Here is a 21,484-nt window from a genome sequence, read left to right on the forward strand (position 1 = left end):
AGCGCAGGGCCGGGAGCTCAGCACAGCCCGGCCCGGGGATCCCGCAGGGCGCGGCCCTGGAGGGTCCCAGACGGATCCCCGAGGGATCCAGAGGGGTGCCAGGAGGGGATCCAGGTGAATTCCCTGGAATTCGCCCTTTCCCCCTCCCCCTTTTCCCCTCCCCCCGCGCTCCCTCGGGCACTTTCGCTTTCGCGTCTCTCCAGCTGCGCCACAGCCGCGATCGGGGTCGGCTGCGATGGCTCCAGCGCTGGGGTTGGGGGTGCTCTGGGGGCTCCTGGGGCTCCTGGGGAACCCAGGGTGTGCGACCAAAGGTGAGCGGGACCCCCCGAAACCGGGAACCCCCTGAACCGCAATTCCCGGGCGCCGGTAACCCTCTGAACTTCCATTTCCGGGCACCGGGAACCCTCTGAACCTCCATTCCCGGGCAGGGAACCCCCGTGAACCCCCATTGTGGGTCCTGTGACCCCCCTCAATCACCTTCTCCACCATCGGGACCCCCCTGTACGCCTTTATCTGGCACCGGGACCCCCCTGTACCCCCATTTCTGAGCAGGAAAACCCCCCTGAACGCCCGTTCCTGAGCACGCGGACCCCCTTGAGTGCCCATTTCTGGACACCCAGACCCCCCTGTGCCCCCTTTGGCCACACCGGGACCCCCTTGTTCACCCTCATCTGGCACCAGGCCCCCCTGAACCCCCATTTCTGGTCAGGGGCGCCCCCGGAACCCCCATTTTCGGGCACCAGGAACCCCTTGAACCCCGAATTCCGGGAAGGAAACTCCCCCTGAACCCGCATTCCTTGGCACGGAAACCCTCTGAACCCCAATTTTTGGGCACCGGGACCCCCCTGCTCCCCCTAATTCGGGACTGGGATCCCCCCGCACTCCCGTCAGTGCTCTGGGACCCCCTGCACCCCCATTCCCCTCCATCCCGCCCTTCCCAGACCCCAGACCCGCCCTTTTCCTCGGCTTTTGCACCCCCACATCTCCCAAATTTCTTCATCTCCCCCGTTCTCCATTCCTGGCGCTTCCTGGAAGGGGTTCCAGGGGTTCCCCGAGGGTCCCCCGGGGGTCCCAGGGGGTCTCAGCGAGGACCCAGTGGGATCCAGATGAATTCCCTGGAATTCCCCTTTTCCCCGTCTCACTTTTCCGTCTCCCAAGCTGCGTCCCCTTATCCACCCGCCTCTCCCAGCCCCAGAGCCCCCTTTCCGTGACCCAGGGACCCCCTGGAGCCCCATTCCTGCCTTTCCCAGCTCCCAGACCCCACTGCCCTCAACACCGGGGACCCCTGGACCCCCTTTGGTGGGCACAGGGACCCCCTGGATCCCCCAGCCCGCCTCTCACAGTCCCTTCCTGGAACCATGGACCCTTCCCGGCTCTCCCGGTTCCGCTTCCCAGCCCTTGGACGCCCCCAGACCGCCCAATCTCTGCGTGCCCCCAGTTCTCCACCCCCTGTGCGTCCTGCGGGGATGTCCTGGCAGGTCCCGGGGGGGTTCAGGGGAATTCCCAGGGTTTGCTCTGTCCCCTCTCCCTCCCCGCGCTGCCCCGGTCACTTTCGCGTCTCCCAAGCTGCGGCACCGGGACCCGCCCGGGGACCGGGGACTGCTCCGGCACCGGGACCCCCCTGAACCGCAATTCCTGGGCACGGGGACCCCCCGAACTTCCATTTCCGGGCGAACCCCCCTTCCTGGGCACAGAGACCGCCTTGAACGCTAATTTCGGGGCGTCCTTGTGCCCCCTTCCCCAGCCCCGATAATCCCTGCACCCCCTTATCTGGAGCCTGGAACCCCCTGAACCCCAAATCCCGGGCATGGAAACCCCCCTGAACCCCCATTTCTGGGCACCAGGACCCCTTGAACCCCGTGACCCGGGAAGGGAAACCCCTCCTGAACCCCATTGCCTGGGCTCCAGGACCAAACTGCATCCCATTATCCAGCACTGGGACCCCTGAACCCCCATTCCCTGCACCAGGACCCCCCGAGCCCCCATTCCTGTGAACGGGAACCCCCTGCAACCCCTTCCTCATCACCAGATCCCAGCCAGGCCATTACCTGGCACCAGGACCCCTGAACCCCGATTCCCTGAAGGGACTCTCCCTGAACCCCCATTTCTGGGCACTGGGACCCCACTGCATCCCCTTATGCAGCACTGGGACTCCCTGAACCCCCATTCCGCTTCACCAGGACGCCCGTTCACGCCCATATCCAGGACTGGAACCCTCCCAAACCCTCCATTCTCAGGCACAGGAACCCCCCCGCACCCCCTTATCCAGCCCCAATGCCCCCCCCAAACCCCCTGTCGCAGCCCTCCCCCTCTCAGACACCCAAGCCCCCGCTTTTCTTTGACCGCGGCACCCCCTGGACCCCCACTCCTGCCTTCCCCAGCCCCCACCCACCACCTTCCTCAACACCGGGGGCCCGTGCACCCCCTTTCCTGGGCACAGGGACCCCTTGGAACTTCCATTGCCCTCAGCCCCCTTTCCTTGACCTGGGACCCCCTGAACCTCCGTTCCTGGGCATGGAGACCCCCCTGCACCCCTGATCCGGGACTGGGACCCCTCCTGGACCCCCCCTCACGCGTTCTGGGACCTCCTGCACCCCTCCCCGGCCCTCCCGCCCTTCCCAGACCGCAGACCCGCCCTTTTCCTTCACCTTTGCACCCCAGATCTCCCAAATTTCCCGATCCCCTCAGTTCTCCACTCTGGGCGCTTTTTTAAGGGGGTCCCAGGGGGTCCCAGGTGCTTCTCAGAGGGCTCCAGGGTGGTCGCAGCGGGGATCCCGAGGGATTCTCTGGAATTCCCCCGTCCCCTCCCCCTCCCCGCCCTCCTCGGTCCCTTTCGCTTCCGCGTCCCAACCTGCGAGACCGGGATCTGCCCGGCGACCGGTGACGTCACTGACAGATCGTGCTGCCAATGGCGGGGCCGGAGGCGGCTCTGGGGGCGGGGCCAGTGTTGAGGCGGGGCCAGGGCGGTAGGCGGGGTCAGGGCGGTAGGCGGGGCCGCAGCGGAGCAGCGCCAGGGCTCCAGCGCTGGCTCTGGGGCTGCTCTTGGGGCTCCTGGGGAACCCGGGGGGCGCCACCAAAGGTGAGTGGGAACCCCGAAACCGGGAACCGCCTGAACTTCCATTTCCGGGCACCAGGACCCCCCTGAACTTCTATTACCAGGCACGGGAACCCCCCATAGCCCCATTTTGGGTCCTGTGACGCCCCTCCATCCCCTTCCCCAGCACCGGGACCCCCCTGTACCCCCTCATCTGGCACTGGGACTCCCCAGAAGCCCCTTCCTGGGCAGGGAAACCCCCCTGAACCGCCATTCCCGGGCATGAGAATCCACTGAACCCCCATTCCTGAGCACGGGGACCCCTTGAGCGCCCATTTCGTGACACTGGGGACCCACTTGAACCCCGAATTCCGGGTAGAGAATCCCCTGAAGCCCCATTCCTGGGCACTGGGACGCTCCTGAATCTCCATTTCCGGGCACCGTGACCCCCCTGTACCCCCTTTGGCCGCACCGGGACCCCCTTGTTCGCCCTCATCTGGCACCAGGACCCCCTGAACCCCCATTTCTGGTCACCGGCGGCCCCGGAACCCCATTTTCGGGCAACAGGAACCCCTTGAACCCCGAATTCCGGGAAGGAAACTCCCCCTGAACCCGCATTCCTTGGCACGGAAACCCTCCGAACCCCAATTTTTGGGAACCGGGATCCCCGTGCCTCTCCTAATTCGGGACTGAGCTCCCCCGCACCCCCGTCAGTGCTCTGGGACCCCCTGCACCCCCATTCCCGGCCATCCCGCTCTTCCCAGACCCCAGACCCGCCCTTTTCCTCGGCTTTTGCACCCCCAGATCTCCCAAATTTCTCCCAAATGTCTGCGTCCCTCCAGTTCTCCATTCCCAGTGCTTCCTCGAAGGGGTTCCAGGGGTTCCCCGAGGGTCCCCCGGGGTCCCAGAGGGTCCCAGCGAGGATCCAGTGGGATCCAGATGAATTCCCTGGAATTCCCCTTTTCCCCGTCTCGATTTCCCTTCTCCCAAGCTGCGTCCCCGGGATCCGCCCGCCTCTCCCAGCCCCAGAGCCCCCTTTCCGTGACCCAGGGACCCCCTGGAGCCCCATTCCTGCCTTTCCCAGCTCCCAGACCCCACTGCCCTCAACACCGGGGACCCCTGGATCCCCTTTGGTGGGCACAGGGACCCCCTGGATCCCCGATCCCGCCTCTCCCAGTCCCTTCCTTGAACCTCGGGCCCTTCTGGCTCTCCTGGTTCTGCTTCCTGATCCTTGGACATCCCCAGGGGGTTCAGGAGGGTCCCTGGGTGGTTGTGGAGGTTCCAGGGGGGATTCTGGGCTCTAAGACTGCCCTGAATTTCCAGTCCTGGGTACTGGGATCCCTCTGCACCCCCTCATCCAGCACCAATCCCCCCCTGCACCCCCTTTCTCCTCAGTCCTGCCTTCCCTCGTCCCCAGACCCCTCTTTTCCTTGTCCCTGAGACCCCCTGGAGCCCCATTCCTGCTTTTCCCCACCCCCAGCCTCCCCTTTCTTCTCCATCAAGGACCCTCAAGATTCCTATTCCCAGGTCCTCCCACCTTGTGACCCCTTTCCTGGGCACAGGGATCTTCTGGAGCCCCCATCCTGCCTCTCCCACTCCCTGTATCCCCCTTTCCATAACCCTGGAACCCCCTGAGCCTCCATTCCTGGACACCAGGACCCCCTGCAGGCCCTTTCCTTTCCATCCCACCTCTCCCACCCTGTACACCCTTTCCTTGGCCCCAGGATCCCCAAACCCCTTCCCAGCTCTCCCAGTTCCCCTTTCATTGATCCATGATCTCCTCAATCCCCCCAAATCTCCGTGTCCCCCCAGTTCTCCACTCCCTGCGTTACCTGCACATGGTGGTGTCAGAGCCCAGCCCGGGGATCCCCCAGTTCATGGCCATTGGGTACCTGGATGGGATCCCCTTCACTCGCTACGACAGCGAGCGGGGCCGGGTGGAGCCACTGACGCAGTGGATAAAGGATGGAGTCGAGCCGGAATATTGGGAGAGGCAGACCCAGACCAATGTGGGGAACCAGCAGGTGGCTGCCAGGAACCTGGAGACACTGCGGGAACGATACAACCAGAGCAGGGGTGAGTGGGGGGAGCTGTGGGGCTGGGATGGGATCTGTGGGGACAGGTTGGGATCCATGGGGTTGAGTTGTAGATCCATGGGGCTGGGATGGGATCTGTGGGGTTGGGATTGGATCCATGGAGCTGGCATGTGGATCCATGGGGCTGGGATGTGGATCCATGGGGCTCCAAGGGGCTGGGATGAGGCTCTGTGGGTCTCCATCAGACTCTGGGGCTCCACAGGGCTGGAATGGGGCTCTGTGGGGCTGGGACACAATTCCATGGGTCTCTGTGGGTACAATCCCCCCAGGTCTCCACACATGCTTGAGAGTTAATGACTGTGACCTCATGTCCGATGGGAGTGTCCGTGGATCCCACCGGTACAGCTACGATGGACGGGATTTCATCTCCTTTGACCTGGGATCCGGGAGATGGGTGCCGGCCGACAGCGCTGCTGAGGTCACCAGGAGGCGCTGGGAACAGGATGGGACCGAGGCTGAGGCACGGACGAATTACCTGAACCACATCTGCCCAGAATGGCTCCGGAAATACGTCGGGTACGGGCAGAAGGAGCTGGAGCGCAAAGGTGGGAGCAGAATTCCTGTGGGGATTTGGGATTTGGGAACGGAGGGCTTGGGAACACAATAATTCCTGTGGGAATTCCATGGGTAGATCTCACCCCCATGCCATTCCTATGAAATTCCATGATCAGATTTCACTCCCATCCCATTCCCATGGAATTTCATGGGCAGATCTTGCCCCCATCCCATTCCCATGGAATTCCGTGGTCAGATCTCCCCTCCATCCCACTCCAGTGGGAATTCCATGCTCAGATCTCACCCCAGTCCCATTCCCATGGAATTCCACGGATGTCTATCACCGTTATCCCATTCCAGAGCCCCCTGATGTCCACGTGTCCGGAAGAGAGGAACACAGGACGCTGATCCTGTCCTGCCATGCGTACGGATTCTACCCCAACACCATCGCAGTCAGCTGGATGAAGGGGGGTGAAACCTTGGATCAGGAGACGGAGTGGGGCGGGATCGTTCCCAACAGCGACGGCACCTTCCACACCTGGGCCAGGATCGAGGCGCTGCCGGAGGAGCGGGAGCAGTACCGGTGCAGGGTGGAGCATCCCGGAATGCCAGAGCCTGGGATCTTCGCTTGGGGTGAGGATGGGAATGTGGGGATTGGGAATTTGGAATTCCTAAATGGGGATTCCCCTTCCCCTTCTCACTATCCCACGTTTCCCAGAGCCGACATCTGGCGGGAATCTCTTCATGGTGGTTGCTGTGTCTGTCATCGCTGCCATCCTCATCCTCATCTTCATCGGATTCGGCGTCTGGAAGCTCCAACCTGGTAACACACGGGATGGGGGTCGGGAAGGGACACGGATCCACCCAGCACTGTTCTGGGAATCCTGTGCCACCGATGCTGATCCCACTTTGTTTCCACAGGGAGGAGGGACAGGAATGGATACAACCCGGCAGCCGGTGAGTTCCAATGGCGGATCCAGCTCTGGATCCCCTCTGTGTGGATCCCAGAATGGATCCTGGGGTTAATCCTAGTGTGTGATCCATGCTGGAATCTCATGGATCTTCTCTTTCTACAGGAAAAGACGTGAGAACCAATGGCTTGAGCACAGGTACGGAGCAGGATCAGGGTGGGATTCCAGAGGGGGATTAGGGCAGGATGGATGGACTGGGATCAAGGAGGGATTCTGGATCAGAGCAGGGGTCCAGAGTGGGATCAAGTGGAATTGTAGAGTGGAATTGGGGCTGGATTGTGGAGCAGGATCAGGAGGGATGGAATGGAGCAGGATCCGGTTGGGGTTCCAGAGAAGGATTGGGGCAATATGGATTGGATGGAATAGGGTGGGATGGATGGAGCAGGGCTGGGGCAGAATGGATGGAGTGGGATCAGGTGGGATGGATGGAGCAGGATTGCAGCAGGATTGGGGTGGGGTCAGGTGGGATTCCAGAGCAGCTCCTGCTCTCCATGGACTCCAGCCACATCCATCCTGTGGAATGGGGACAGGAACAGGGTGACACCGTGACCCTCTCTCATCCTGGCAGGAATCACTGCCTGAGCGATCCGTGGAGCTGGATCCTGCGCCTTCCCTCTTCCCAGGAAAGATGAGAGCTGCCAGCAGAGCTCATCCCGCTGCTCCCACCCACCCCACAGCTCTTGCTAACAGATCCATTTCCTGTTTTCCAATGTTTTAAAGGCAAGAACCACAAATATTCACAATGCTTTGCTTCTGGTGTGAAATTATCCTGCTTTGGGCAATAAATCCTGCTTGGGGCAATAAATCCGGGTTCCCTCCTCCAGTGTCTGGCAGTTAATCTCTGGGAGCCAGGAATGGGAATGGGGTCACTGGGACAGAGATGGAGACACTGGGAGCAGGGATGGGGACACGAGGAGCAGGATAGGGGCAGCAGGAGCAGGATGGGGACATCAGGAGCTGGATTGGGACACCAGGAGCAGGATGGGGACTTGTCAGCCACACCCAGCTCCATCCCCTGTGATTCATTTCCCACTCTGTGTCCCATGTCCGAGGTGTCCCCAGGAGGGTTTGGCCACGTTGGGCTCCTGGAGGGGCAGTGGGATGGGGGGAGGGGTCAGGCCAGGCCTCGTTGTCCCCAGTGGTCCTTGAGTGTCCCAAAATCAGGGCTCGGGATCTTAGAGAGGTTCCCTGGCCATGATCACAGCCATGACACAAGCACGAGATGGCCATGAGATGAGAATGACCATGAGTGACACAACCCTGAGATGACCATGGGATGACCATGACTGTGACCATGACACAACCACAACCCTGACCATGAAATGACTTGGACCAAGAGATGACCATGGGTTGGCCATGGCACAACTGTGGCCTTGAGGTGACCCTGACCTGATTGTGGCCATGAGGTGACCATGAAGTGACAATGACATGATCATGAGATGACCATTACAGTGAGATGACCCTGAGCATGAGATGATGGTGATCAGGAAATGACCATGACCATGTGAAGGCCATGAGATGACTGTGACCATGAGATGATCACCACCATATGGCCCAACCACAGCTGAGAGATGACCATGACAAGATTGTGGCAAATGAGTTGAACGTGAGATGATCAAAAAATGACCATGACAATGCAATGACCATGACCGTGACCATGACACAACCAGGACCATGGGATGACCATTACAATGAGATGACCATGAGCATGAGATGATTGTGACCAAGAGATGACCATGAGATGATCGGAACACACCATGGCCATGTGTGATCATGGTCATGACATGACTGTGAGATGACCATTACAGTGAGATAACCATGAGAATACGGTGATGGTCATCAGGAAATGACCATCACCCTGAGATGGCCATGAGATGACCGTGACCATGACACAACCATGATCATAAGATGACCACTACAGTGAGATACAACTGTGACCATGAGATCACCGTGACCATGAGATTATAGTTACCAAGATATGACCACAATGCAACCCATGGCCATGTGGCGATCAAGGCCATCAGATCACCATGACTGTGACCATAATACAACCACAACCATGAAATGATCAAGATCATGACAAGATTCAAGAGCTGACCAAGAGATAACCATGACCATGATACAACCACAGATGTAAGATGACCATGATGTGACTGTGGCCATGAGTTGACCATGAAGTAACAATGAGATGACCATGACTGTGAGTATGTGATAACTGTGACCAAAGACCATGAAATGACCACAACACATCATGGCCATGTGGTGATCAAGGCCATGAGACAATTGTGAGATGACCACAACCATGACAGGATTATGACCATGAGATGATCATTACAATGAGATGACCATGACCATGGAATAACCATGACTGTGACACAACCATTGCTTTGATGATGTGATTGTGACCATGAGATGACCATGAAATGACCATGTGAATATCATGACTAAATTATGGCCATGGGGTGATCAAGACCATGAGATGACCTTGACCACGCAATGACCATGACACAACCATGACCTTGAGATGACCACGCAGTGACCATGAGATGACCATTAGAGTGAGATGACAGTGAGCATGAGATGATGGTGATCAGGAGATGACCAAGACCATGAGATGACCATGCAATGATCATGACACAACCGTGAGCATGAGATGTTTGAGATTAGGAGATGAACGCAATATAACCACGGCTATGAAATTATTGTGGCCACAGGTGACCACAACCATGAGATAATGGTGATAAAGAGATGATTATGACCACGAGATGACCATGACCATAACCGTGATATTAATTTGACAGAACTATGACCATGACTGTGACCATGACCATGAGATGATGGTAATCAGGAATGATATGATCATTATGGTGAATTGACTATGAGCATGAGATGATGGTGATCAGGAATTGACCATAACCATCATGGTGACACCATGACTGTGATGGTGACACGACTACAACTGTGACATGACCATGAGCATGAGATATTGAGACCAAGGGATGACCATGAGATGACCATGACTATGACCATGACACAACCATGGCCATAAGGTGACGAAGAAATGTCCATGAGTATGACCATGACATAACAATGACTGTGAGATGACCATGGCCGTGGGGAATTGTGACCAAGAAATGACCACAACATGACCATGACCATAACATAATCCTAACCATGAGATGACTGTGATCAAATGACCATCACCATGACCATGACCATGAGATGATTCTGACCATGACACAATTGAGGCTGTGAGATGACCATGATACAATTATGGCCATGAGCTGACCATGAGATGACCACGACCCGGCCATGGTCTGGAGCTCCCCAGACCCCGTCACTGCCCTCACCTCCAGGTTCATCCTTTACTGAAATTGTTCATTTCCCATGGAAAAGACGGAAATCTGAGCAGGGCGCAGCCAATGGAGCGCCGGGAAATCAGGGACGTCACAGGTTGCCAGGCAGAACAGATTTCCCCTACGCGCCCTTGGCGCGGCAGCCAATGGGAAACCGCGTGTTTGGTGACGTCACCGCGCTAATGCGGAAGTGGCGAGCGCGGGGGCTGCCGGGATCGGGGCGGCGGTCGCGGATCGCGATTGATCCCGATTGGCTCCGATCGATCCCGACTGATCCCCATCGGCTCCCATCGATCCGCGGCCCTTCCCCGCCGCGATGTTCTTCACCTGCGGCCCCAACGAGGCCATGGTGGTGTCGGGTGAGTTCGGGGGGCCCGGGGGCTCCTGGTGACCCTCAGAATTCCTGGGAACCCCCAAATCCCCTCAGAATTTCCCGGGAACCCCCAGAATGCCCCAAAAACTCCCAGGAACCCCCAGAATCTCTCCCCTCAAAATCTCCTGGGAACCCCCAAAATCCCCCCAAAACCCTCCAAGGAACCCCCAGAATTATCCCCAAAACTCCTGGGAACCCCCCCCCGGACCCCCAAACTCACCCTGGGACTCATTGGACCGGACCCCTCCTAAGCCCCCAAACCCCTCCTGGGACCCCCAGACCCCTCCCCGAGGGTCCCCCCCATCCATTCTGGCCCACCCCGGGACTCCTGGGGACTCCCCCCCAAATTTTCCCCCAGATTTTCCCCCCAATTTCCCCCCTTCAAAACCCCTGAGGTCCCCCCTGACCACCCCAACCCCCTCCAAGCCCCTCCTGGGACCACCCCGAAACCCGTTCCGGGGATTCCTGAGGGTGTCCCCGTGTCCCCCCGAGGTTTTGGGGTCCCCCCGGGGTTTAGGGTCCCCCCCAGCTCTCGGTGCCCCCCAGGTTTCTGCCGCAGCCCCCCGGTGATGGTGGCCGGGGGCCGGGTGTTGGTGATCCCGTGCCTGCAGCAGATCCAGCGGTGAGGAGGGGCCCGGGGGGGTTTTTTGGGGTTCGGGGTGGGGGGGGGTTCCCCAGAGATTTGGGGTGATCTCCCCGGCCTCCCCAGGATCTCCCTGAACACGCTGACGCTGCCCGTGTGCAGTGAGAAGGTTTACACCCGCCACGGGGTGCCCATCTCCGTCACCAGCATCGCACAGGTACCCCTGGAACAACCCAAAACCACCCCGAAAATACCCCAAAAATAACCTCATGGACCCCAGAAAATCCCCCATCAGAACGGCCAATAATCCCCAAAAATCCCCCAAAATCCCCTCCTGGACCCCCCAAACAGCACAAACCCCCCCTCTCAAAAATCCCAACCCCCCCCCCCCCAGAAAACACCCCAGAAATCCCCCCAGAATTGCTTTTTGTGCTCCCAAAAATCCCCTCCTGGACTGCCAAAAATACCCTAAAAATCCCCCCAAAAGTCCCTTCCTTGACCCCCAACAACCCCCTAAAAAATCTCCCATCAAAACCCCAGAAATCCCCTCCTGGACACCCCAAAATCCCCCCCGGAATCCCCAAAAATACACTCATGATCCCCCAAAATCCTTCCCGGGATCCCCAAAATGCCCCTCGGTACCTGCAACCCTCCCCAGACCCCAACACCCCACTGGGACCCCAACGACCCCATTCAGAGCCCCCAAAAATCCACTCAGAACCCCCAAAATCTCTTTGGGAACCCTCAAAATTCCCCTCTGGAACCTCCAAAATTCCTCTGGGACCCCCCAAATCCCCCAGAACCCCCAAATATCCCACGCGGGTACCCCCAAAACCCCCTCGAGACCCCCAAACCGACACTCTGAAACCCCGAAATCTCCTTAGAACCTTGCAAAAATCCTCCGGGACCCCCAATTACCCCCCGGGACCCCCCAAAACCCCCCCGGGGCTCCCCTGCCCGAACCAGCCGGGGTGGCATGGCCCTTTTAAGTGAGGTTGTTGTGGGGCCCACCTAAGGGCATTCTTAAAGCGGCGATGGTAGCGGGAAGCGCAAAACAAATCAGGGGGAGGAAGGAGCCCTTTAAAGGGGGTTTGGAGTGGTGGGGCCCACCGGAAACACTTGCAGGAGTTAAAAAGGCTCCCAGAAAGGGCATTTAGGGGTGAGGAATCCCTTGAAAGGAGCTCGAAGTTTTGGGGATCCCCAAACCCCTGGGATTAGAGGGGGAATCCTCCTTAAAAGAGGCTTGGAGTGGTGGGGACCCAAAAATTCCTTAAGAGGAGGAAAAACCCTTTAAAAATCCTTTAAAAAACCTTAAAAACATTTAAACTCCCTTTAAAGCCTTTATCAAAATTGTAAAAAAATAAAAAAGGTTTGTGATGGGGCAACCTAAACCCTTCTTAAAGGGGTCAAAGTCCAATCCTTAAAGTGGTTCTGGGTGGTGGGGACACCAAAATCCCACTGGAGGGTCTTGACTTCCCTTAAAAGGAGTTTTTGGTGGTGGGGACCCCTTTAAGAGGGGTAAGACCTCCCCAGAAATGGGCTGGGATTGGTGTGGATCCCCAAGCCCTCTCAAAGTGGATTATACTCTACAAAGGGCGCTACCCTGGTGGTCCCCACCCTATCAATCAAACTTCAAAAGGCCACACCTACCCCTGAAAGGGGCCATGCCAATTTTGGGGGGTCCCAGGGGTGGCTGGGGGGTCCCAGGTGATCCCAGCTCCCCTACAGGTGAAGATCCAGGGGCAGAACAAGGAGATGCTGGCAGCTGCCTGCCAGATGTTCCTGGGCAAGTCGGAGAGCGAGGTCGGCCAGATCGCCCTGGAGACGCTGGAGGGCCACCAGCGCGCCATCATGGCCCACATGACTGTGGAGGTGGGGCTGGAGGAAGCCACGCCCTCTTCGGGGAAGCCACGCCCCTCCCAGGACAGAAACACCTATTTGGGATCCAACCAATGCCCCCCATTTGGGATGGGCCATGGCCCCTTTAAGAAATCCCAGATCTCAGAAGCCACGCCCCCATTGTCCCAACCTGGATTGACTCACCCCCTCAGGGGGAAGTTGCCATCTCCCCTTGGGCTGGGATGTGGCTCTTTAAGAGACTTCTCCCCTATTTGACCCATAAGCTCCACCCCTTGAAATCCCCCACCCCTGGAGGAGGCCACACCCCCTGTAAAGCCACACCCACAATATGTCACCCTTTTGCTAAAGCCCTGCCCACCAGCACAAGATCCTCCTTCCCTCTAAAGCCATGCCCACTCCTGCCTCACCCCCACCCTAAGCCCCGCCTCCCTTCTTGACCCTGCCCAGTATAAGCCCCACCCTGTCTCAAAGCCACACCCACCAGACTCCACCCCATGACTCGAGCCATGCCCCTGCATCAAATCATGTCCCTGCCTTAATCGTGTCCCCACCCCTCAATTTAGGTCACGCCCACTTTGCTGAAGCCATATCCCACCTTAAACCTGATCTCTTTCTGCTTAGGCCACACCCACAGAACCAAACCACGCCCCTGAGATCAAAGCCACACCGCCAGGATAGCACCTCACCTACCTGGCACCACCCATTGTCTCAAGCCACACCCCCTGCATAAACCATGCCCCGCCCACCATCCCTGTGCCTTTTCTCTGCTAAGCCCCACCCCAATAAGCCTGGCCCAATTTAAATTCCACCCCCTTGGGTCCCCCACCCACTAAGCCCTGGCCCACTAAGCTTCACCCCTGCCCTGCAATGTCCCACCCTACTTGAGCCCCTCCTACTTGAGCCCCTCCCCTCTAAGCTCCACCCCTTTGAGCCCCGCTCTGTTGCGCCCTGCCTAATTTGAGCCCCACCCTACTAAGCCTTGCCCCTTTTAGCACTGAGCCCTGCCCAACTTAAACCCCACTCTTGGGCCCTGCCCAGCCAAGCCCCACCCCCATTTGAGCCCCGCCCTGCTAAGCCCCACCCCGGCCCCGCCCAGGAGATCTACAAGGACTGGCAGAAGTTCTCGGATCAGGTTTTCCGCGTGGCCTCCTCTGACCTGGTGAACATGGGCATCTCCGTGGTCAGCTACACCCTCAAGGACGTGCACGACGAGCAGGTGATGCACCTGGGCATGGCTGGGGACAGCTGGGGACACATGTGGGGACACCTTGGATACACCTGGGAGCAGCTGGGGAAAGCTGGGACACACCCAAGGGGGCAGCTGGAGATACCTGGGCACACCTGGGACATATTTGGAGATGCCCAAGGACAAGATGGGGACACCTGGGATACACCTGGGCACAGCTGGGACAGCTGGGGGAGGCTAGTACACACCTGGGATACATCTGGAGGGATGGGGTGACACAGGTGTGACACAGGTGTGACAGGGAGGTGATAGAGGTGTGACACAGGTGTGACAGGGAGGTGGCACAGGTGTGACAGGTGTGTCTCCATGCAGGGTTACCTGCACTCCCTTGAGAAGGGCAGCACAGCGCAGGTGCAGGGGTGACACAGATGGGGACTCAGGAGTGACAGGGAAGAGACACAGGTGTGGCATGGGTGACAGGGAGGTGGCACAGGTGTGACAGGTGTGTCCCTGTGCAGGATTACCTGCGCTCCCTCGGGAAGGGCCGCACGGCGCAGGTGCAGCGCGACGCCCGCGTGGGAGAGGCCGAGGCCAAACGCGACGCCGGGATCCGCGTGAGTGACACCGGGGACACCTGGGGACATTGGGGACACATCTGGAGACACACCTGGGGGCAGCTGGGTCACCTTTCTGTCAGTCACCCCCCACTATTCCCAGTGCCCTCCAGTGCTCTCCCTGTGGGTCCCAGTTCATCCCAGTGCTCCCAGTACCCCGTTCCCCAGTGCCCTCCCAGTGCCGTTCATTTCCCATTCCAGTCTGTCCCAGTCCCTCCCAGTGCTCCCAGTACCCCATTCCCCAGTCCTTCCCAGTCCCTCCCAGTCCCTCCCAGTCCCTCCCAGTGCCGCTGTCCCCACAGGAGGCGCGGGCGCGGCAGGAGCAGGTGTCGGCGCAGCTGCTGAGCGAGGAGGCCACGGCGCGAGCCCAGCGCGACTTCCAGGTGGCCCAGGCTGAGTGTGATGGAGCCGTCAGCGCCCGCAGGGCCACGGCTGAGCTGGCCTTCCAGCTGCAGGTGAGGCCACAGCTGGACAGGGAACACAGCTGGGACAGGGAGCAAACACACCTGGGACAGGTAACACTTGGGAGTGTCACAGCACCATGGCCTATCTGGTGTTTCAGTTACAGGCAACTCACACATCTGGGGATAGGTAGCAAACACACCTGGGGGGGCTGGAATGGGGCCTGGAAGCTCACCTGGAGCACCTGGAACCTTCCAGAACACCTGGAACCTCCAAATGCTGGGGTTTTCTCCCAAATTTGGGTCTCTTGGGTCACCTGAGGACGCCCCCAGGCTGCCTGAGCTCCCCCTAGAGATACCTGGCCCCCCCTGCCTGGTGTCATCACATTCCCTGTGATCCATGTTGGGAGCACACCTGGCTGCTTCTGCTTTTGGTTTGGCCTTAATTTTCCTCTGCTTCACCTTCATCCTTTAAAAACACCCCAAACTGGGTTAAATGAAGGAAATTGATTGAATATATCTGAAGTTCCACAATTTCTCAGTTGTTTTAGAGGAAATTTAGGATTTGGGGGCTCGTTCTGTGTGGAGTGCTGCTGTTGCTAAGAGGCAGGAATTTGATCTCACCCTTCTTGTGTTGCTAAGAACTCCTCCCCTGACCCAAACCCCAACTCCACCCTTTGGGATACCCTATAAAAACTCCATGGCCCTGCCTTTGCCCTGTCTTTGGGGGGTAAGAAATGGATTCCCAAAGGATCAGCCCTTTTCTCCCTGGATTCCAAAGGATCAGCCTCATTCTCTACTGGATTCCCAGAGGATTCTGACTCTGTCACATTTTTTTTTGTTTGTACTAATGCGTTTGAATTTTTAATTTTTCCTAATAAAGAACTGTTATTTCTACTCCCCTATTTTTGCCTGAGAGCCCCTTAATTTCAAAATTAATTATAATTTTTATAGTTGTTTATTCTTATTGATAATAATAATAATAATAATAATAATAATAATAATAATAATAATAATAATAATTTTTTTCAAAGGGAGGGAGATTACATTTTCCATTTCAGTGGAGGCTCCTGAAATGAGGAGACACCCCCAAGGACGGGCCATGTGAAATAGTTCCTGAAATATGTAAATGAGTTTATGGATATGCATGAGGGTCTATGAATATGCAACAGGCTGATGGAATTAAAACCAGAATAATATAAGGGGTGTCCCTGAAAATAATTGGGGGGTCTTGGTGGCCATAACAACCTTTGCTCGATGGTCCTTGTCTCCCATGACATCAGCCTGTTGCATATTCATAGATCCTCATGCATATCCATAAACTACTTTTCATATTCCAGGAACAAAATTGGCATCATCCTGTTTGGGGGTCCCACCCCCCTCCCAGCTCAGTTTTGGGATCCCCTACCCCTCCCAGCTTAATTTGGGGGTCCCATTCCCCTCCCAGGTCAATTTGGGGGTCCCACCCCCCTCTTTTCCCCACTCTCCCTCCCCTTTCCGATCCTTCCCCCAGTCCCCTCCCCCGTGTTTGGTTTTGGGGGCTCCAGGCCCCTCCTGCTCCGTTTTGGGGTCCCGACCCCGTTTTGGATTAATTTGGGGTCTCCAGCCCATCCCCAGGGTCACCTTCCCCCGGTCCCCAAATTGCGCTGATGGCAACTGATGAGTCATCAGCGAGACACGCTCTGATTGGCTGGAAATTACCCCGCGCGGTCTGTGAGTGTTTACCGCAGTGAGAGGCCTTGACTGTGCTTGGCAACTGATGAGTAAGAGTCGGGCCGGGCGCTGATTGGCTGAAAATCGCTGAGCGGGGCCTGTGCTCTGAGTTTCTGCCCAGCCAGTGGATTGTCATCAGTACCGCGCGTTCTGATTGGTCGGGATCTGCTTTGGGGTGGGGACGGGAGGAACTGGTGTTACTTGGGGTTTCTTTGGGATTATTTAGTGATTGTTTGGGGTTTATTTCGGGTTGTTTATGGATTATTTGGGGCTTATCTTCGGTTTTACTTGGTTTATTTCTGTTTATTTGGGGTTATTTGGAAGTATTTGGGTTAGTTTGGGCTTATTTGGGTTCATTTGGAATTATTTGAGGTTCTTTGGGTTTATCTTGGTGTATATGGCATTTTTAGGTGTAATTGAAATAATTTAGGGTTTTATGGGTTTAATTTAGGGGTTTTTTTTTGTTTTTTGGGGTTATTTGAATTTATTCAGGGTTTTCTGGGGGACTTTTGGGTATTGTTTGGGTTTTTTTGGGGTTATTTGGTGTTTATTTCGAGTGTTTTGGGGTTATTTGGGTTATTTGGGGTCATGTGGAGTCAAAAATTCCGGGAATGTTTCTCCTGCAAAAATATGGGAATTTTTCCTTAAAAATCTGAGAGTTTTTCTCCAAAAAACTGGGAATGTTCCCTTAATAATCCCGGACTTTTCCCAGCCAATAGTGGCGCGCCCCGCCCCAAACCATCCAATCACCGCGGGTCTCCCCTCAGGAAGAGCGGCCTCCCCGTGCGCCGATCCAACCAATCACCGCAGGTCTCCCCTCAGCTACTGCCGCCTCTCTGGAGCCGAACCAACCAATCACCGCGCGCCTCCCCTCAGCAAAGCCCGCCTCCCCGCCCCTCTCCTGTCAATCACCGTGCCCTCTACGAAACCAACCAATTACCGGGCGTCTCCCCTCACCCACTTCCGCCCTCCCCGCGCCGCTCCAGCCAATCAGAGCCGAGCCCGAAGCGGCGCCCCCTGACCCCGGGGCCGGGCATGGAGCGGGCACCTCCTCCCCCCCCGCCGCCCCCCGGGACCCCCTCAGGGACCCCCGGGAGCCACCCCGGGCTCGGGCGGGTCCTGCAGGAGGCGCTGGAGAGAGCAGGGGAGGCGCTGGGAGAGGACGGGGGGCTCCGGGAGCTGCTGAGGAGGCGCAGGAACAGGTGAGGGGTCCTGGAGGGGTCGTAAGGGGAATTTGGGGAGGGGTCTTGAGGACGTTTGGGGGGATTTGGGGAGGGTCTGGGGGGAACTTGAGGGGGTTTTAACGGGGTCTGGGGGTGCTGGGGGGGCTTTGGGGGGGAATTTGGGGAGGGGTCCTCGGGGGGTGTCACGATCCGTCCTCACGGACGGGTTTCGTGATGGTTCGTGGATTTGATCTCAGGGTGCAAAAAGAACCGACACAGTACAAGGGGGTTTGCAATGATAATCGAAACAAATGCACCTTTATTGAATGACCACAGCAAAATGCGATAGAAGGATTAAGGGAGAGAAAAAGATAGAGGAAGAGAGAGAGACAAAAGAGAGAGAGAGAGAGAGAAAGAGGGGGATAGAGCTACCAAACATAGAGACGAAGTCCTTTGGTCCAGTCCAGTCGAGGATCCGCCTGTTACGTCGGGGAGATCTCGAAGTCTCTCTCTAACTCAGAGGTTTTTATTATGATAACTCTATTGGAAATTTCTGGGGAGGGGGAAACAGATACAATAAGGAATAGATGTAACAGGTAGTCCATGTTCTCAGCAGTAAACGAGAGCCATTGTCTTCTTGGTCCAGCGGTCACAACCTGCAGGCAAACATCTCGCTTTGGTCAGCTTGCCTCCCCCACACAGCTGCCCCGGGCTGGGGGTTTCAGTCCCAGCCCTTGGAAGGAGCAGAGGGGCCTTTTCACATGGGGGTTTCATGTCTCAGTCCTTGATGGAGAGGCTCCTTACATCTCAGTCTGTCTGTCACGGTGGTTGTAAAACAGGTGAGGGTCTTCTGTGGGGGGACCACCCAGAACTCAGGAGAATCCAGCCAGGCCGAGAGGTGGGACAGCTCCCAAGGCTGTTGTTGCACAAAGGGCACGGTGCTTCCTTCTTCTTCTCATTGGGCTCAGTGTAGCATACAGCAAACAACACCTGTGCAAACAATGGCTTGGCAACGCTCTCAGGTCTCAGGCACATGACTTTCTCCCTTGGAGCCAGAGATTTAAGACAGGGGGGGTCTTCTCTTCAGTGGTCCCCAATGACGATCATGAGGCAGATGAGGGAAATTCGGACAGACTCTCACATGACCCCGTGACTCACGGTTGTCTTGAGGGATCTTCATCAGCAGAACTCTGGAGTGTCGCTGATGGGTCTGCAGAACTCGCCGTACGTTGGTAGTATAACCCGGAAAAATAGGGACAACAGAAAGAGAGGAAAAAGAGAGAGAGAAGGAAAAGAAAGGATAGGAAAAGGAGGGGAAAAAGGGAAACCATAAACAAACATAATTAATATTGATAATCATAACAATTTTCACAAATGGTTGATTAATTAAACAATATTACTTTTATAACAATTTTCAAATGGTTAAAACAAGTCACAAATAATCAAAAGCAAAAGCAATAAACAAATCATAATATAAGCATTAACTTTAGAAAATGATTTTCTAAAACAATTCACTAAAAATGGAAAGTAATTCCCACAAAATCATAAATGGAAATTAGGATTATTCCAAAACACATATGCTTCATTCATAATTGCCTTGTGTCAAAGGCTTGGGGATGTCCACAGTGCATGGGACATCAGCCAAGTTGTGTGCATTAACTATAGACATCAATCTTGTCAGCTGTTTCATGCTCCAATTCATAACGAATGGGACTGCTGATAAAATAAAACCAAGCAGAATTGGTATCAAAAGGATAACAATGGGATGACACAGACTGCTCAGGACACCCGTGGCAGTAGGAGACCACCTAAAAGAGTATCCCACCCCCTGTGCTGGGCATCTTTCTCCACTCTTTCCATGACACGGGGTATCTGTCTCACATTGTGATGAACAGTCACCAGGGCTTTCTGTGCGTTTTTCTCAATCTTCTCAAGGATTTCAACTAAGTCTCGATGGAGCAGCAGTTGTCTTACCAAAGTGAGATCCATCCCAATAGGAGTAGGCATCAGTTTGTGAATCAGTGTGTAGCTGGATTGCAATAGGTAGTGAGAGGTAACTGGAGCTTCATAAGAGAAATCACATCCTGTAATCTTGGTAAAGTTACAAGCACAAAAATTTGAATGATTTTTGGTATCTACTACAACATTCTCTACAAATACAAAATCACAAGCAAGTCTGAAGCATGCACATCTATTGCCTATGTATATAAGGACTGTTTCAGAAGTCTCATTAGGATGAATTTCAAAATGACAGATATTTTGCTCTGTGTCTAAACAAATGTCTTGAGCTATGACTGCATTGCTTTCACAGATGAGCCCTTGTTGTTCTCAGACAAGACAAGATTCTAAATTAACATTTTGCCATTTCTCACCAATTTGACGGGCCCATTCCCAATGCTCATAAGGATAGAGAACAGCTCCATCATCATTCAGCCCTAATGCAATCATAGGAAATATCAAACGCACTGAGGCATTACGTATGGTTAACACAAAAGCCATGGCTATGCTTGTAATGGGATTGTAAGTAAAATTCACCAGGTTCCACCAGGATTGGAATTCTCTTTCAAAATCAGTGGCACTGTCTCAAATTATTTTCCAAATTTCAGTAGGAAAAGTGCCTTCTTCACCTTCTCTTATCATTGAGGCAGCAACTGACTGCATCCACAATTGTGCCTGGATACAGCTGAGAGCCAAAGAAATGTTGTTTTGTGTAGCACCGAGTGCATCAATTATCAATTTGTGGTCATTTACATTTACCTTTTCCCAATTTGGCAAAATGTTTGATAGCAGCCACTGGTGTGTTCCTAAAGCCAATGACTGCAGTGGTTGTTGTAATTTGGTCAAATCTCTAGTTGTAGTAGCCAATTTTATTCATTAATACTTCTGAATCAATACTCTTTAGAATTCCCAATCCTGTTCCCACAACACCGGTTATGTCTCTTAGCGTCCGTCTTTTAAAAGAGTTCCGCTTTTGCAACCAGGTCATCCAACCCTCAAAGGGAGTTTGCAAAAAAGGTGAACACGCCGGCTGAATTTCTGAGACATTACTTTGCATCAGCAATTTGACTTGTTTAAGAGAACCATGCTGGATTGAACAGTATTTGTTGTTGTCCTGTTTTCCTAATTATATCTGGTCCATTTTCAAAAATTCTTGGGCTAAGCATAAGCGGTAGTTGGGCTGGAGTGGTGGTGGTGTAAATTGTAACCAGTTGGGCTATAGCATTTACTATAAACTTAAAATTTTTTGGACCAAAGACAAACCACTTCTATGGTTTGTGCCAATGTAAAATTGTGCCAACAATCCTGTAAGCTTGGGTGCGTACAAACCTTTTCATGCTTATTTGTTTGATCTGTCAAAACACCGATTGAGGTTGCGTTTCTATGGGTAGTTCCGTTAATCATTCAGCATCCCATACTAATTTTTTTCCCCACTATCCCTTGAAGCTGCCAGGTTTTTTGGTTTTCCCATCCCTGCCTAGTGTATATCTGATTTTCATGCGTAACAACAGTTGATAGTTTTAAATCCTTCACATTTCCTGTGGATCCAGAAAAATGAACAAAAGCCTGGGACCAAGGCCATTCAGTATCAAGTTGACTAAGGGTGCTCTTAGTCCTTTCTACCCACTGGGGTGTGACTAC

At 55.2% G+C, this 21,484-nt stretch overlaps 3 protein-coding genes across 4 annotated transcripts in view; all 3 read left to right on the forward strand.

Annotated features, from left to right (window-relative positions):
* The first annotated feature begins 220 nt into the window (after window positions 1-220).
* LOC143695925 (class I histocompatibility antigen, F10 alpha chain-like) lies at window positions 221-7,419 on the forward strand. Of its 2 annotated transcripts, XM_077191158.1 has the most exons (8): window positions 221-311; window positions 4,847-5,110; window positions 5,400-5,675; window positions 5,986-6,258; window positions 6,344-6,448; window positions 6,547-6,582; window positions 6,702-6,734; window positions 7,165-7,419. In XM_077191158.1, exons 1-8 carry the CDS (start codon window positions 236-238, stop codon window positions 7,176-7,178), a joined length of 1,077 nt encoding a protein of 358 aa, XP_077047273.1. In that variant the 5' UTR covers window positions 221-235; the 3' UTR covers window positions 7,179-7,419. The 2 variants fall into 2 exon arrangements, with proteins under 2 accessions (XP_077047273.1, XP_077047272.1); XM_077191157.1 differs by lacking the exons at window positions 6,702-6,734; window positions 7,165-7,419 and having other exon boundaries at window positions 6,344-6,666.
* The window catches only part of LOC143691863 (class I histocompatibility antigen, F10 alpha chain-like), a 56,765-nt gene continuing 38,343 nt past the window's right edge, over window positions 3,063-21,484 (forward strand). The window contains exon 1 of the mRNA XM_077191153.1: window positions 3,063-3,079. The gene's annotated coding sequence lies outside the window, so the exon portion shown is untranslated. The remainder of the gene's footprint in view (window positions 3,080-21,484) is intronic.
* LOC129132051 (flotillin-1-like) lies at window positions 9,850-15,874 on the forward strand. Its single transcript, XM_054651042.2, has 7 exons — window positions 9,850-10,311; window positions 10,872-10,947; window positions 11,035-11,125; window positions 12,637-12,780; window positions 13,865-13,984; window positions 14,473-14,568; window positions 14,871-15,874. The coding sequence occupies exons 1-7, from the start codon at window positions 10,269-10,271 to the stop codon at window positions 15,288-15,290; spliced, it is 990 nt and encodes a 329-aa protein (XP_054507017.2). The 5' UTR covers window positions 9,850-10,268; the 3' UTR covers window positions 15,291-15,874.

This window comes from Agelaius phoeniceus, chromosome 27, assembly GCF_051311805.1.
Source record: "Agelaius phoeniceus isolate bAgePho1 chromosome 27, bAgePho1.hap1, whole genome shotgun sequence".
Classification (NCBI taxonomy): domain Eukaryota; kingdom Metazoa; phylum Chordata; class Aves; order Passeriformes; family Icteridae; genus Agelaius; species Agelaius phoeniceus.

Excerpts from the sequence above, each read along its gene's own strand:
- LOC143695925 (XM_077191157.1), top strand. The coding sequence starts at position 236 with ATGGCTCCAGCGCTGGGGTTGGGGGTGCTCTGGGGGCTCCTGGGGCTC. Across the intron at positions 312-4,846 it reads CCCAGGGTGTGCGACCAAAG|TTCTCCACTCCCTGCGTTAC; the intron begins GTGAGCGGGACC and ends GTGTCCCCCCAG. Across the intron at positions 6,259-6,343 it reads GCCTGGGATCTTCGCTTGGG|AGCCGACATCTGGCGGGAAT; the intron begins GTGAGGATGGGA and ends CACGTTTCCCAG.
- LOC129132051 (XM_054651042.2), top strand. The coding sequence starts at position 10,269 with ATGTTCTTCACCTGCGGCCCCAACGAGGCCATGGTGGTGTCGG. Across the intron at positions 10,948-11,034 it reads TGCCTGCAGCAGATCCAGCG|GATCTCCCTGAACACGCTGA; the intron begins GTGAGGAGGGGC and ends CGGCCTCCCCAG. Across the intron at positions 14,569-14,870 it reads AACGCGACGCCGGGATCCGC|GAGGCGCGGGCGCGGCAGGA; the intron begins GTGAGTGACACC and ends CTGTCCCCACAG.